Below are 17,023 nucleotides of genomic sequence, written 5' to 3'. Positions count from 1 at the left end.
TTCTTCTTTGTAAACTGCTGCTTGAATACTGTAGTAAGAACATAATAGGAGCAGGAGTAGGCCATACAGCCCCTCGAGCCTGCTCCGCCATTTAATACGATCATGGCTGTTCTGATCATGGACTCGGGTCCACTTCCCTGCCCGCTCCCCATAACCCTTTATCGGTTAATGTATTCAGTCTTGCTTGTGCTGAATTCAGTTAAATCCCCGTCCCCAGTACCTCGAATCATTTGAAACCAGGGTCCCTTTGGGATCTTACAGTACGGTCCTTCGAGCCTGCTCTGCCATTCAATAAGATCATGGCTGATCTTCTACCTCAATTCCACATTACCGCCGATCTCCATATCCCTGGGTTCCCCTAGAGTCCAAAAAATAAATCTAGGTCTATGCAATTCTCTGCCCCAGAGAGCTGTGGAGGCTGGGTCATTGAATATATTTAAGGCGGAGATAGACAGATTTTGAGCGATAAGGGAGTAAAGGGTTTTGGGGAGCGGGCAGGGAAGTGGAGCTGAGTCCATGATCAGATCAGCCATGATCTTATTGAATGGCGGAGCAGGCTCGAGGGGTCAAATGACCTACTCCTGTTCCTATTTATTATGTTGAATATACTCGAACGATTCAGCATCCACAGCCCTCTGGGGTAGAGAATTCCTAAGATTCACCACCCTTTGAGTGAAGAAATTTCTTCTTATCTCAGTCCTAAATGGCCTACCGCTTATCCTGAGATTGCGACCCCTGGTTCTAGATTCCCCAGCCAGGGGGAAAACAGCCTCTCAGCATCTATACCCTGTCGCACCCTCCAAGAATTTTATATGTTTCAATGAGATCACCTCTCATTCTTCTGAGCTGGAGAGTATAGGCCCATTCTACTCAATCAATCCTCATAAGATGACTCTCTTATCCCAGAAATCATTCCAGTGAACCTTCGTTGCACCACGAGGGAGTGCTGCACTGTCAGAGGTGCTGCCTGTCAGACAATAAACCAAGGCCCCGTCTGCCTTATCAGGGGTGTGTTCCGCTGTCCTGGTCTATATTTATCCTTCAACCAAAAAGCAGCTTCTCTGGTAATTTATCTCACTGCTGTTTGTGGGAGCTTGCTGTGTAAAAATTGGCCGTATTTCCCTACAGTACAACAGTGACTACACTTCAAAAGGTAATTAATTTGCTCTGAGGGACTTTGGGATGTCCGCTGGCCGCAGAAGGCACTATATAACTGTGCGTTCTGTTCCTTTAACTGCATCGTGTTACTGAACTCCAAACCGCATACCACTGAGGCCTTAAAATAAAAAGCAGCCTTTCAAGTTTATGATACAGCTTCCTCAGGTGATCAATGAATAGATACATTCTGAGTTGTGCTAAAACCAATCAGAATTGGAAAATCCCATGTGTAATGCCTGCTCGTCCTGAGTTAGTTAATCTCTAGTAAATCTTACACAACAGTGAACTCTGTACATACACAACCCTCAGAATCGGTCATCTTTGCTAGCCAGTAACATTTGCGATTCATGGTACAACACAGCACAGCAAGGCTTGCCGTTACAGCAAAATACCGGGTAGGTATTAAATTAGCCCCTTTTAACCTACCTGTGACAGGGACTGTAGTTCCCGTATTGGACTGTTCAGCCACCCAAGAACTTATTTTAAGAGTGGAAGGAAGCAAGTCCTCCTCGATTCCGAGGGACTGCCTATGATGATGATTAAATGAGCCCCTTTTACCACCCCTATAATCTTCAAGTTAGGCCATTCAGGAGTGAAATCAGGAACCACTTTGTTCATGCAAAAGTAATAGTAATAGAACCAAAAGGCTGTGGATGCTGGGGTTCAATTGGAACTTTTAAGACTGAGATCAAGCGCTTTGAGGACTGTGTTGGGGAAAGGACGGCAAGGGATCTGGAGCAAAGGCAGGAAAATGGAGTTGAGGTCGAGTTCAAACATGATCCAAATGAATGGCAGAGCAAGTGTTACAGAATAGTACAGCACAGGAGGCCATTCGGCCCATCGAGTCTGTGCCGGCTCTTTCGAAGAGCAATCCAGATAGTCCCGTGCCCTCTGCTCTTTCCCCTTATCCCTGCATTTGTTTTTTTCTCCTTCAAGTATTTATCCAGTTCCCCTTTGAAGGCTGGGCATGGATCTGTATCCACCACCCTATCAAGCAGTGCACTCCAAATCCTAACCACTCGTTGTTGCAAAGAAGTCTTTCCTCATGTCGTCTCTGGTCCTGGTGCCAATCTCTCGGTGATGTACAGGAGCTGAGGAGCTGAAAGGCCGACTTCCGTCCCTGATATGCACCAGCTGCAGAATATTGTCCATTTCCTTTGCTTTGTGTGGCACACTCCGACAGGCCGATACTTTGCACCTCCAGTTTCCTCCCCAGCTTGTCGTTTCCATGTAGATTCCAAGGCTATCCTGGAGTGACTGCAATGCGAGTTGGCGCTTTAGATCAGCTTGGCGGGCATTCCAAAACTTTCTGAACACCCTAGGGTGGAAAAAAAATCACTAGCTATTCCTGGCAGCATCCTCGTAATCTCCTCTGGTCCCTCCAGAGAGGCTATGGAGGAGATTTCCGAGGATGTTGCCAGGACTGGAGAATTTTAGCGATGAGCAAAGATTGTAGAGGCTGGGTTTGTTGTCTTTGGAACAGAGGAGGCTGAGGGGAGACCTGATTGAGGTGTATAAAATTATGAGGGGCCTAGATAAGAGTGGATAGCAAGGACCTGTTTCCCCCTTAACAGAAAGGGCAATAACCAGAGGGCATAGATTTAAAGTAATTGGTCGATGGACTAGAGGGGAGTTGAGAACTTTTTTCACCCTGAAGGTGGTGGAGGTCTGGAACTTACTGTCCGAGAGAGTGGTAGAGGCAGAAACCCTCCTCGCATTTAAAATGTATTTGGATATGCATTTGCAGTACCGTTACAAGTCTACAGGTCAAGAGCTGGAAAGTGGGATTAGGCTGGATAGCTCTTTTTCGGCCGGCACAGACAAGATGGGCCGAACCTCTTTCTGTGCCATAAACTTGTATGATGGGACTCACAGTGCAAAGTATCCCAACAGGGAGAAGGCACGGTTTGGGTTACCGGATGACCTTTGCTCATTATCCCTGCTTGCCTGAGCTCTATTTTCAACTGGCAGAAAGACAGGGAAGATCAGAGGCACCCGTACCCAAACTAGCTCGCAGCGATTTAACTTCCATCACAGCCAGCTCGACAACTTCACAACGGATCAAGCAACGAAGACAAGGACCGTCAAAAAACATCAATGGGACATTCTTGCTTTAATCCCTTCTCCACTGGACACATTCCTATCGGGGGGGGTGGTGGGAACAGGAAGGGCATCCTAAGCCAGAGCTGCCTGGATGACCAAAGAAACTGAGGTGACATAGGGCTCAAGTTTCAGCTCCTATTTTTTTGGAGCAACTAGTTTAGAATGGAGCATCTTAGAAATTGCAATTCTCGGTATTTAGTTTACGCCAATTCTAGTGAGTTAGAATAGTTTCGTTTTAGAACAGTTTTTTTTTCCAAAAGGGGGCGTTACCAGCCACTTACGCCTGTTTTGCAAGTTTAGGCAGCGAAAACTTACTCCATACTAACTGAGAATGGAGTAAGTGTCGATTTTTGTACGCTCAGAAAAACCTTGCCCACACTTATAAATTAGGCGCAGGGATCGAGAGATGGGGGGGGGGGGGGGGGAAGGGAAGTTAGAGGGAAACAGAAAAAGAAGGCTCCTGATAAACGTCAGGTTCATAATATAGTCGAGAACCACGAAGAATACAAGGGGTGCAGAGGAGAGCTGGTAAAAGGAAATAAATGGGGCAAGGAGGAATGTACCCTAAAAGATTAGCCAGCAATATTAAAGGGAATGCTAAAGTATTTTCTAAACATATCAATAGTCATCAAAGGACCAAAAAGGAGATCTTCTTGTTGAGGAACTAAATGAGTACAGTGTCAGCAGTGATTCAGTGGGCAGCACACTCGCCTCGGACTCAGAAGGTCGTTGATTCAAGTCCCACTCCAGGAACTTGGGCACATAAAAATCTAGGCTGACACTCCCAGTGCAGTGCTGAGGGAGCGCTGCACTGTCGGAGGTGCCGTCTTTCGGATGATACGTTAAACCGAGGACCCGTCCGCTCTCTCTGAAATGGACATAAAAGATCCCGTGGCACTATTTCGAAGAGCAGGGGAGTTATCCCTGGTGTCCTGGGCCAATATTTATCCCTCAATCAACATAACAAAAACAGATTATCTGGTCATTATCACATTGCTGTTTGTGGAGCTTGCTGTGCGCAAATTGGCTGCTGCGTTTCCCACATTACAACAGTGACTATACTCCAGAGGTACTCCACTGGCTGTAAAGCGCTCAGACGTCCGGTGGTCGTGAAAGGCACTATATAAATCCAAGTCTGTCTCTCTTTACTTTGCATCGGTCTTCACAGATGCTGCCAATGTCACACTAAAGAGGGAGCGGTAGAGAAATTGGATAAGGTAAAAATAGATAAAGAGCAGGTACTTGAAAGGTTAGTAGCGGCTCAAGGTAGTAAAGTGATCCGGTCCGGATTGGATGCATCTTCGGTGGCTGAGGGAAGGGTGGAAAATGTCACTTTGGCCACAATATTTTAATCTTCCTTGGATATGGGAGTGGTGCCAGAAGCTGAAGGGTTACAAAAGTTATACCTCTGCTCAAAAGAGAAGAGATAAAGCAGGTAATGAGTGGCCAGTCAACCTAACTGGGAAACCTTTAGATACCCTAATCCAGGACAAAATTAAGTGTTACAGGAGCAACAAATGACAGAATAGATTTGTTAAAGGCAAATAATGTCTGGCAAACTTGATGGTGTTTTTCAATGAAATCATAGAATGGTTGCAGCACGGAAGGAGGCCATTCGGCCCGTCGAGCCCGTGCCGGCTCTCTGCAAGAGCACCTCAGCCAGTCCCACTCCCCTGCCCTTTCCCCGTAGCCCCGCAATGTTTTATTCAACTTGCTTTTGAAAACCACGATTGAGTCTGCCTCCACCACCCTTCCAGGCAGTGAATTCCAGATCCTAACCACTAGCCGCGTAAAAAGGTTTGTCCTCATGTCATCTTTGGTTCTTTTGCCAATCACCTTAAATCTGTGTCCTCTGGTTATCAACCCGTCCGCCAATGGGAACAGTTTCTCTCGACCTACTCTGTCCAGACCCCTCATGATTTTGAACACCTCGATCAAATCTCCCCTCAACCTTCTCTGCTCCAAGGAGAACAGCCCCAGCTTCTGCAGTCTATCCACTTAACTGAAGTCCCTCATCCCTGGAACCATACTCGTAATTTTTTTCTGCACCCTCTCTAAGGCCTTCACATCCTTCCTAAAGTGCGGCGCCCAGAATTGGAAATAACCGAGAGTTGATGATGGCAACGGAGTAGGTGCTGTGTATACGGACTTTCAACAGATGCTTGATAAAGTGCCACATATTAGACGGGTTACCAGGTCCACGGGATTAAAGGGACAGTGGCAGCATGGATAAGAAATTGGCTGAGTAGTGGTGAATGGCTGTTTCTCAGACTGGATGGAAGCAATGTTCCCTGCATTTGATGTTGGTGCACGGGCCCCTTTAATGGGCTGAGCAGCCCGTTCAACTTTTCTTGCATGCGCGGCTATTTCCATTGATAAGCCGGCGAGCGGCCTGCGTGCGACTTCCACACTGCCGCGTAGCTTAGCGAGCACAATGGATGGAAGTACACAATGGTGAATGGTGTGTGTCCCCCGCCCCCGGTCGGTATCAGGACCACTGCTTTCTGATTTATATTAATGACCTGGACTTGGGCATAGGGGGTTAATTATATCAACCTGCCCTGTTACCTTTCAAAGAGTTGCGTACGTACAACCCTCCAGGTGTCTCTGTTCCGGCACCCCCTTTAAAGTTGTACCATTTAAGTTTATATTGTCTCTTCTAATTTTTCCTCCTAAAATGCATCACTTTGTACTTTTCTGCTTTAAATTTCATCTGCCACCTGTCTGCCCAGTTCACCGGTCCTATTGAAGGCTGCTGCCATCCTCCTCAATCTGCACACTTTGAAATTATGCGCACCCACTCCCACAAGCTTAAAAGCACTTGGTGCCCTTACCGCCGCCGAGTTTTTTTTGGGCGGTCTTCCCTCGGAGGGAGGGGGGGACCGCTGGGAACCGCCCGCTGACGCGCAAGTGACCTCGCACCTGGCCGAGCTGCCAGATTGACGCGGGCAGGAGTCGGGGGCAGCAGGGGGAAGGACCGCTGTGTGAAGGCAGGTCTAACCCTGACGGTAAGTAAGAAGACCTGCAAAAAAAAAAAAAGGTTAGCGAACTTCTTTTATTCATTTTTTTCCCCAGCGGTTTACGTGTATGGGGTCCCCTGAAGGCCTTCCAGTGGGGGGGGTTTTGGTGAAAAGTTTTATTACTGTGCGCCCCTCCCTGGGCCCGACCCAATCGTTAGCGGCACTTTTGCCGAGGATCGCATTTGCCGCCGAGATTGGGAGATTCCGCCCGCTGCCGCCCAGACTCACGGCGCGAGTCGTTTTTTTTGCCGCCGGGCGGTCCTTCAAGGACTTTTTCACGAAACCCCCGCCCAAAGTACCGTCGGGTGTCTCGGCACCCACCCAGTTCGGGCCCCTAGCGTTTACTTCACCTTCATTGTCGGCTGTTGAAGATTCTGTCCGCACCCCAGCCATGTGAAAGGCCTGTTGATTGACGGACTGAGCTAACATGCCCTCTAGCCGCTGCAGAGTCGCCTGCCCCTCCGGATTCAAATGGGAGAAACCTTCCTCGTACGTGTAGAATGTGGGAACGTCTCCTTGGCCTCGTTCTGTCGGGAGTGGAGGCAGAAAGAAAGACTCGCATTTATACAAGTGTCTTTCACGACCACCGGACGTTTCAAAGCACTTTACAGCCAATGAAGTACAGGTTGAACCTCCCTGATCCAGAACTCCCTGATCCAGAACCACCCCTCGTCCGGCACCATTCCCGGCCACCGGGTGGCGCATGCGCAGAACTCCGCCATGAACAAATTGAAGTCCTTCCTCGCTGCCGACTCCCGCAATCGCTGGCCTGACCCCGCGACCCCCCCCACGATCTCTCTGCCGCACTTCCAGCCCCAAGCCAGCCAGCTCCGATATCCCCTTGCTCAGTACCTGTACCATCTAATTTAACGTGACCGCCCCTCGTCCGGCAAAATCCCTTATCTGGCACAGGCCGGGGCCCCGAGGTTCCAGATGAGAGGGGTTCAACCTGTACTTCTTTTTGGGGGAGTCTCGACATAGCATCTTTCGCAAGCTCAGAACCTTCCAAAAGTGCTTTACAGCCAATGATACTTTGCTGGTATCAGCCTGCACGACAAGACCACAAGCTCGAACGGTCAGCACGCTCCCTGAAACAAAGGGGCATTTTGCAGCAATGCGTTCAAACCGCCCCAGAAACCTGTCACTGCCAGGCCAAGCCAAGCGACTGAGAAAACTGCACAGGCCGCCCGTTTGTCCGGCATGCAGAGCTCATTCTCATTCCGTGGAGGCATGTTCCATATCTCACCAGGGAGCCTTGGCACAGGTTGGCAACAGTCAAGTATGCGTGGAAGCACTGCTGGGCCAATGTTCGCTTTAAGCTGCGCAGCCCTCTGGAGCTGCAGTGCAGCCGGCTTTTAAATGTGCAGTATCCTGAATGGGTCATGCAGCCCCTTAAAGGGGCCACGCACCCAAAGAAAGATTAAAGGAAACACTGTGCTGGACTCGGTTTCGACAACAGCAAACTTATACGTTCAAACCATTCTGTACAGAGAAATGTTTTTCTAGATTTCCCGTTACTTCTGTTTGTGATCAACTTAAATTTTTTGCTACTGGCTCAATAACGAGTTGAAACAACCGTTATTTACCTCATCATAGAATCTTACAGCGCAGAAGGAGGCCATTCAGCCCATCGTGCTTGCACTAGCTCTTTGAAAGAGCTCTCCAATTAATCCCACTCTCCTGCCCCTTCCCCACAGCCCTGCAAATTTTTCTTTTCCAGTATTTATCCAAATCCCTTTTGAAAGTTACTGTTGAATCACCGCCCTTTCGGGCAGCGCGTTCCAGATCATAACAACTCGCTGAGTAAAATGATTTCTCTATCTCCCCTCTGGCTCTTTTGCCAATTATATTAAATCCGTGAATACAGAGGAGAGCCTATTGTGAAATAGTGTAAAATAAGCCACATAATCCATCAGTGGCTTCACATTAACTGCCCCAAATGGCAGATAAAAAGGTCACAAAATTTATACTGGGGAAACAAAATGTAAAATTGCAATTTCTGCTCAGACACTGCCATCTAGTGGTAGAAATGAAAACCTCCAACATTCAATTTACTCAAATCAAATCATCATAGCCGGTCCCTCGAAACGAGGACGACTCGCTTCCACGCCTAAAAAGGGATGAGTTCACAGGTGTTTCAATGAAGGACCTGATATTCCAGATCCCGAACTACACGTTGAAGGGTGGAAGATGCCTGTGCGTGGATTTTTTTAACGTGGGGTGACCGTTGTACACACGGGCTTGACAGAGCTAGGTCTTGGTCCAGTGGCAAGGGTTATCCAAGACAACTGGCGACCTGCTCTACTGCATAGACCTAGTGCGCACACATATCGCAGTGTGGGCTGGGCCCGTGCTACCCCTGAGCCCTCGCCCCGATCACATCCCTCTACAGTCTCTCGCCGCTCCTTCGCCCCGACCTCGCCGCTCCTGCTGTACCTGCCCACGCTCCAATCACCGACCTGGACCTTGATGACATCAGTCTTCGCTGCCGTCGCCCTCCTGTACCAGCTCGCGCTCTACCTTGCCGCGGTACGCCTCCACGCTGCCCATGGCCGCTGCTCGCCGCTCCTTTTGTGAAAAAGGACGGCACCTCTGGCAGAGCAGCACTCCCACAGCATTTCACTGGAATGTCAGCCTAGATTTTTGTGTTCAAGTCCCTGGAGTCGGACTCGAACCCAAAACCTTCTGAAAGCCTTTGACAGGAAGCACCCAAGAGGAAATTTTACAGAAGACAGTCAATGGCATGGAAAAGGTAAACCCAGAAAAATTATGTTAAATTAAATGGCAAGAGCAGTCCCAAGTGCATGCAGGTTTAAACTAGTAACAGGCATATTCAGGATTGATGTCACAAAATAGAGTGGTTCCAACACACGGAATGGAACCCCTGATAGAGTAACAAAGGGCAAAACTCGGGAACCAATTAGATACTGCAATGGGGATATTGGGCACGCACACTTTACAATCATTCTGGGTGGATTAGCTAAGATGGGCCAAAGGGCCTTCCTGCTCGGTAATAACCCTGTGAACACTGGGGTCAGCCTTGAGGAGCACAAGAAGCAAATCACACAACATTAAAGCATATTGGTTTAATTCCCAGTAATGTACCAAATGTGCTCAGTGATGCCCTTAAAGAGAATGGTGATTTCGTGAGAAAACTGTGGAGACTCATTCTGTGAATTCTAAGTAGTATTTCATAAGGACATTAGGAGCAGGAGTAGGCCACTCAGCCCCTCGAGCCTGCTCCGCCATTCAATCAGATCATGGCTGATCTTCTACCTCAACTCCACTTTCGCGCCCAACCCCCATATCCTTTGATTCCCCGAGAGTCCAAAAATCTATCGATCTCAACCTTGAATATATTCAGAGACTCACAGCCCCCTGGGCAAAGAATACCAAAGATTCACAACCCTCTGAGTGAAGAAATTCCTCATCTCAGTCCTAAATGGCCGACCTCTTATCCTAAGACTGTGCCCTCTAGTTGTAGACACTCCAGCCCAGGGGAAACAACCTCTCAGCATCTACCCTGTCAATCCCCCTCAAAATCTTGTATGTTTCAATGAGATCACCTCCCATTCTTTTGAACTCCAAAGTACAGACCCATTCTACTCAATCTGGATTTTAAAATAGGGACAATATGGAACATAATGTTGTAAAAGGCCAACAGGGACTCTCCTGAAATAGGTCACTGAAGACCTTAAAGCCATTTCTTCTTGAGAAGCAAAATAATCCAGCAATAGCAACAAAGTGTGCTGGTAATATTCTTGGCTCAAATAAATATACGCAGGCACAGAGTAAGGAAAGGCCAATCTCCCCATTAAGCCTGCTTCTGTGACAGGCCGACTCAACTTCACCCATTTAATATTCTGGATAAATACTCAGTTTGCTTTCACTGAAAGCAGATTTAATGACGCCTTTTGGATGGCCTGGGATGGTCATTGAATAATTTGCTACCTCTCCAAACAGGTAGCAGTTTTCATCACAGAAATTCATGGCACAGAAGGCAGCCATGTGGCCCAGTGTGTCCGTGCCAGCCTATTCCCACTTTCCAGCTCTAGTAGGTTACGGCACTTCAAGTACATAATCCCAGCACTTTTAAAAATGGGATGAGGGTTTCTGCCTCTACCACCCTTTCAGGCAGTGAGTTCCCGACCCCCCTCACCCTCTGGGTGAAAAAAAGTTCTCAACTCCCCTCTAATCCTTCTACCAATTACTTTAAATCTATGCCTCCTGGTTATTGACCTCTGCTACAGGAAATAGGTCCTTCCTATCCATTCTATCAAGGCCCCTCATAATTTTATACATCTCAATTAAATCTCCCCTCAGCCTCATCTGTTCCAGGGAAAACAACCCCAGCCTATCCAATCTTTCCTCATAGCTAAAATTCTCCAGTCCTGGCAACATCCTCGTAAATCTCCTCTGTACCCGCTCTAGTGCGATCACATCTTTCCTGCAATGCGGTAACGAGAAATGTACTCTAGCTGTGGCCTAACCAGTGTTTTGTACAGTTGTCAAGCATAACCTCGGTGCTATTTAGAAAAGAATTGGAAGAGAAATAAACACTGCTGCTAATGGTGTACATTCTTTTAAAGTGGGAGTTTCAATTCTGTAAGTTGCAAGTGCTGTAATCTTGCTTTTTGGAAAGAAAAATGATTGATGAGTAGAATCAACCTACCTCAAATGCTTCTTACATCACAACCTGCCAGTCACTGTTCCAAGTGAGCTTAAGATGCACTAATCCCTGTTCTGCAGGAATCCCCCTCTGTCTGTCGCTATCCAGAGGGAACAAATATTAAGGTGACAGGCCCAAGAACCAGAGGCGACACGAGGAAAAGCTTTTTCCATCGATGGGTGGTTCGGATTTGGGATGCACTGCCTGATAGGCTGGGGGAGACAAGATTTAATCGTCGCCTTCAAAAGTGAATTGGACAAATAAATGGGAGAAAAAAATTGCAGGGATATGAGGAAAGAAAGGGGAAGTGGGACTAACTGGATTGCTCTTCGAAAGAGACTGCGCAGACCCGGTGGGCCGATTGTAGTCTGCTAGCTCGGCAGTGGAAGACCATCACAGCGTGGAGAGGCAGGACTTGGCCATTATATCGGTGATGCTCCACACGTTGAGTTTCCTATCTCAGCTGTGCTGCCTTGCGGAAAGCATCAATCAATAACTTATATTTAAATAGCGCCTTTAACGTAATAAAACGTTCCAAGGCGATTTACAAGAGTGTTATATTAAAAAAAATTTTTTTGACACAAGGAGATTTTAGAGCTGATGACCAAAAGCTTGGTCGAAGAGGTAGGTTTTACGGAGCGTCTTAAAGAAACAGAAATGAAGAGCCGGAGAGGTTATGGGAGGGAATTCCAGAGCTTAGGATCGAAGCAGCTGAAGGCACGGCTGCCAACGGTGGAGCGATTAAAATCGGGGAGGTTCAAAAATTCAGAATAGGTGGATTATTGACTGAGGAGACTGTAGAGACAGGGAGGGGGCGAGGCCATGGAAGGATTTGTAAACGAGGATGAGAATTTTGAAATCGAGGCATTGCTTAACCAGGAGCCAATGTAGGTCAGCGAGCACAGGGGGTGATGGATGAATGGGACTTGGTGCGAGTTAGGACACGGGGGCGGCAGAGTTTTGGATGACCTCAAGTTTATGGAGGGTAGAACTCGGGAGGCCGGCCAGGAGTGCGTTGGAATAGTCAAGTCTAGAGGTGATAAAGGCACGGATAAGGGGTTTCAGCAGCGGGTAAGTTAAGGTAAGGGCGGGTGGTATTAAGAAGGTGGAAATGGGCAGTCTTAGTGAGAGAACGGAATGAGGTAGGAAGCTAATTTGGTGATGGGAAGCTAAACATTGCTTTGCAGGGAGAGTGGGGGCGGGGCACTCGGCCCGAGCTGCTCGGCTAGCTCCCGGACGTTAACTTTAGAACACAGGCACTACTGCCTCTTTGACCACAGGTAACGCATGGCAACATCGGGGGGGGGGGGGCTCAGTGGGAAGAACCTCAAAGGGAAGACCCCCGCCCCAGCACCAAAACGCCATACAGGATTTGTAAAGCACCCACCGCCCCCTCCCGCTACTTAACAACAATCGGCCCACCTATGGCTACTGTACGTCTTGTAATAGTCAGGTCTTTCTGAACACCACATTCTGGCAAGTTGAGGCGACTGTTGATCGACTGTGCTGTCATTTAACACTGGCCAAGAATGCTGCTCGCATTCACACTGCTAGCACAGTTTGAATACCAGGGGGCTGGAGCCAGTCTCCCTTACCAGGAGATGAGGAAGAAAATGTTTAAAAAAAATTCAAATTTCTCAGCGGCATAATAGTCGGCAGAGTTTGAATGCAAAGTCAATAGTTCACGACATAATCCACTTGCCCACAGACAGCTGTTTGTGTTGTAATTCCCCCCCAATTAGATGTTGGCCGAGTACTCACGCAAACAAAAGCAGGCACTCACTATGTTCAAAACTTCCCCATACAATTAAAGAACGACTAATGAAAAAGCAACTGCGACTAAAAACAAAAGCAGAGAAAAAAATGGCGCAGAGGGTTAGACTGATCATTGAGCCCTTTAACTATTAATAAGCCTGCAGGTTATCAAACCCACGAGCTCCCTCGCCATGGTTGGAGTAGGTGTTGTTTCTCCCCCTCTCACAAGAACATAATTAGGAGTAGGCCATTCGGCCCTTCGAGCCTATTTGGCAGATCTGCGACCTCATCTCCTCTTTCCCGCTCCGCTGGGCGGGCCACATTGTCCGCATGCCAGACACGAGACTCCCAAAGCAAGCGCTCTACATGGAACTCCTTCACGGCAAACGAGCCAAAGGTGGGCAGAGGAACCATTACAAGGACACCCTCAAAGCCTCCCTGATAAAGTGCAACATCCCCACCGACACCTGGGAGACCCTGGCCAAAGACCACCCTAAGTGGAGGAAGTGCATCTGGGAGGGCGCTGAGCACCTTGAGTCTCGTCGCCGAGAGCGTGCAGAAATCAAGCGCAGGCAGTGGAAAGAGCGTGCGGCAAACCAGTCCCACCCACCCTTTCCTCCAACCACTGTCTGTCCCACCTGTGACCGAGACTGTGGCTCTCGTATTGGACTGTTCAGCCACCTAAGAACTCATTTTAAGAGTGGAAGCAAGTCTTCCTTGATTCCGAGGGACTGCCTATGATGATGATGATTTTGCCCGCCCGATCCCAATGCCTTGATTCCCCTAGAAATCAGAGACTGAGCCTCCACAGCCCTCTGGGGTAGAGAATTCCAAAGATTCACCACCCTCTGAGTGAAGAAATGTCTCCTCATCTCAGTCCCAAATGTCCTGAGAATGTCTCCCCCACCAGTTCTAGACTCTCCAGCCAGGGGAAAAAACCACCAGTGTCCAAAGTGAGATGAGGAGGATTCTTTTTCCACTGAGGGTTGTAAATCTTTGGAATTCTCTAGGCCAAAGGGCAGCGGATGCTCAGACCTTGAATGTATTCAAGGTTGAGATGGGTAGATTATTGGAGTCTAGGGGGAATCAAGCGATATGGGGATCGAGCGGGAAAGAGGAGTTATGTTGAAGATCAGCCATGATCTAATTGAATGGTGGAGCAGGCTCGAGGGGCGGTAGGGCCTGCTCCTAATTCTTACGTTATGTTCTTGTGCCCTATTGGCCAACCCATCAGGTGGAACTCTTTCTCCGGGGAAGATATGGCAGCCCAGGAGAAGCCATGCCTCGGAAACCGAGCCAGGAGAAATTCTCCGCAATCTGGCGCCCCCTGCTCCTCCGCCCGTGGCTGGATGGATTTTCAGCAGCAGTCCCCCGGACAGCTCTCCACCGCACCCGAAGAGAGTAATGGTCCCGGTGGCACGGCCAATGGCACCAGACGCGGGCAAAGTTGGGCAGGCCCATCAACAGCCTGAATCTAGCCCCAGGGCTGCCCACCCCAGCTACTCAGTGAGGGTCACTTGCTACAGCGGCAGCACTATGTATGCTGCTACACCACGCACACGAAGCAGTGGGACTGTAACGCGGCTCACATTCCGTGACCAAAGGACAATTGCAAAAGCCTTCGCAAAACCTCAGCAAACGATGGCCTTGGAATGCACAGAGCCTTCCGTAATAGCACGTGAGCCAGAATGACAACTATGTCCCACAGAGGTTTTTGCCCTTAAGACACAAGAAAATGAAATGCACCAGTGCAGATTATAGTTTATTTTCTTTATAGAATCATAAACATTTACAGCACAGAAGGAGGCCATTCGGTCCATCACAGCTGTGCTGGCTGAAAAAAAACGTTCCCGCCTAATCCCACTTTTCAGCTCTTGGTCCGTAGCCCTGTAGGTTACGGCACTTCCAAGTGCAGATCCAAGCACCTTTTAAATGAGACGAGGGTTTCTGCCTCGACCACCCTTTCAGGCAGTGAGCTCCAGACCCCCACCACCCTCTGGGGGAAATTTGTTTTCAACTCCCATCATCCTTCTACCAATACTTTAAATCTATGGTCCCTGGTTACTGAACTCTCACCCAAAGGAAATAGGTCCTTCCTATCCACTCACTCTGAGCCCGTCATAATTTTATACACCTCAGAGTCTCCGCTCTGAAATAAGAAATAGGAGGAGTAGACCATTTGGCCACTCGAGCCTGCTCCGCCATTCAATAAGACCATGGCTAATCTGAGCCTGGGCCCAACTCCACTTCCCCACCCGCTCCCCATTACCCTCGACTCCCTTATCTTTCAAAAATCTGTCTATCTCCGCCTTAAATATATTCAATGACCCAACCTCCACAGCTCGCTGGGGTAGAGAATTCCAAAGAATCACGACCCTCAGAGAAGAAATTCCTCCTCATTTCCGTTTTAAATGGGCGACCCCTTATTCTGAAATGATCCCCCGCCAAGTTCCAGATCTCCCCACGAGGGGAATCATCCTCTCTGCATCTACCCTGTCAAACCCCCTCAGAATCTTATACGTTTCAATAAGATCACCTCTCATTTTTCTAAACTCCAATGAGTATAGGCCCAACCTTTCTTCATAAGGCAACCCCCTCATCACAGGAATCAACCTCGTGAACCTTCTCCGTACTGCCTCCAATGCAAGTATATCCTTCCTTAAATATAAATATAGAGACCAAAACTGTACGCAGTGCTCCAGGTGTGGCCTCACCAATACCCTGTACCGTTGTAGCAGGACTTCCTTACTTTTATACTCCACCCCCTTTGCATAAATAACTATTATATGTAGAATCTACTTGGAGAAGACTTCACTGACCATGTGCCTCCACATCGTACTCCTCTCCCTCTTCATCGTCCTCCTCGAAATCATTCTCGGAGTCAGTGTCATCCGGGTCAGGGTGCAGGGCTTGGCAGTCGCACATCGCTGAGAACATCGGCTCCACTGGAGAGGAACAGTTAGAGAAATACTTGCAGTTATATGACGCCTTTGACCAAATGTGATTTTGGATAATGAGATGCACCTTTACTAATGTTTTGAAGAATCATTATAACCATCACCATCTTTCGGATGAGACGCTAAACTGAGGCCACGTCTGCTCTCTCAGGTGGGCGTAAAAGATCCCATGGCCACTATTTCGAAGAAGAGCAGGGGAGTTATCTCCGGTGTCCTGGGGCCAATATTTATCCTTCAATCAACATCACAAACAAAATTATCTGGTTATCACATTGCTGTTTGTGAGCACTTGCTGTGCACAAATTGGTTGCCGTGTTTCCCACATTACAACAGTGACTGGTGTGGCAATGGCCACCACACGTTAAAACAATCCAAGCACAGACATCTTCCACCCTTCAAGATGTAGTTCGGGACCTGGAGTATTAGATCCTTCAATGAAACATCTGTGAACTCATCCCTTTTTGGCTTGGAAGCAAGTCATCCTCGCTTCGAGGGACCGCCTATGATGATGATGACACTCCAAAAGTATTTCATTGGCTGTAAAGCGCTTTGAGACATCCGGCGGTTGTGAAAGGCGCTATATAAATCGAAGTCTTTCTTTCAGGGCGCACCAAAGCACTTTACAGCCTGTGAAGTACTTTTGAAATGTAGTCACTGTTGTAATGCAGGAAATGCAAGCTCCCACAAACAGCAATGTGATAATGAACAGATAATCTGGTTTAGTGATGCTGGCGGAGGGACAGATGTTGTCCAGAACTCCCCTTGGTCTCCTTCAAAAATGGGATCTTTTACGCACACTGGAGAGAGCAGACTTGGCTTAACAACTCGTCTGAACACCTTAAACAGATTCCCTCAGTACTGCACTGGGGGTGGGGGAGGGTTTGTAATGAATAGAGGACTGGGCTGGATGAAATAAAGTTAATCTCTGGAGGTGAACTGCAAACACAATCTGTTATTGAAGTTTTATTTCCCAACTGTTCTCTGCACAGAATTCACTAAAGGCTTTTCATTGCTTTAGTCACAGTCACTTGTGCTCCGTGCGAACCCTGGTTACAATTTTTCTCTCCCCAAACAATACAAAGTGCCCAGCCAACGGACTTAAAAGGGAATTAGCCAGAGGTCCGCTATGCAGTCTTCTCAGCATTCCTGCTGGAATACCAACGCAATGTCATTGTTCCGGGCGATTTGTTGCTCGTAGCTAAATCCCGAGTCGAGCAAACTGGGGCCAGTGGCCACCATCCTGACCGCAAATGTCTGCTTTACCAAAACAAGCAGCCAAGGAACTTCTCCAATTACTAGAGTTCACAAATTATGGTGACAAAGAAAATTGGTGCCATTCGGCCCTTCGAGCCTGCACCGCC

General features: G+C 48.2%; 1 protein-coding gene across 2 annotated transcripts in view; it reads right to left on the bottom strand.

Annotated features, from left to right (window-relative positions):
* The window catches only part of clns1a (chloride channel, nucleotide-sensitive, 1A), a 54,677-nt gene that overhangs the window by 18,739 nt on the left and 18,915 nt on the right, over window positions 1-17,023 (bottom strand). For both annotated transcript variants that reach the window (XM_070892544.1, XM_070892545.1), the window contains exons 4-5: window positions 15,525-15,650; window positions 6,632-6,808 (exon numbers count right to left, since the gene is read on the bottom strand). In XM_070892544.1, the coding sequence (XP_070748645.1) occupies window positions 6,632-6,808; window positions 15,525-15,650 (303 nt within the window). The remainder of the gene's footprint in view (window positions 1-6,631; window positions 6,809-15,524; window positions 15,651-17,023) is intronic.

The sequence above is a fragment of the Pristiophorus japonicus genome, chromosome 10 (assembly GCF_044704955.1).
Source record: "Pristiophorus japonicus isolate sPriJap1 chromosome 10, sPriJap1.hap1, whole genome shotgun sequence".
Taxonomy (NCBI): Eukaryota; Metazoa; Chordata; class Chondrichthyes; family Pristiophoridae; genus Pristiophorus; species Pristiophorus japonicus.
The sequence above is the reverse complement of the archived record's forward strand: the minus strand, read 5'-3'. Positions and strand labels throughout refer to the sequence as shown.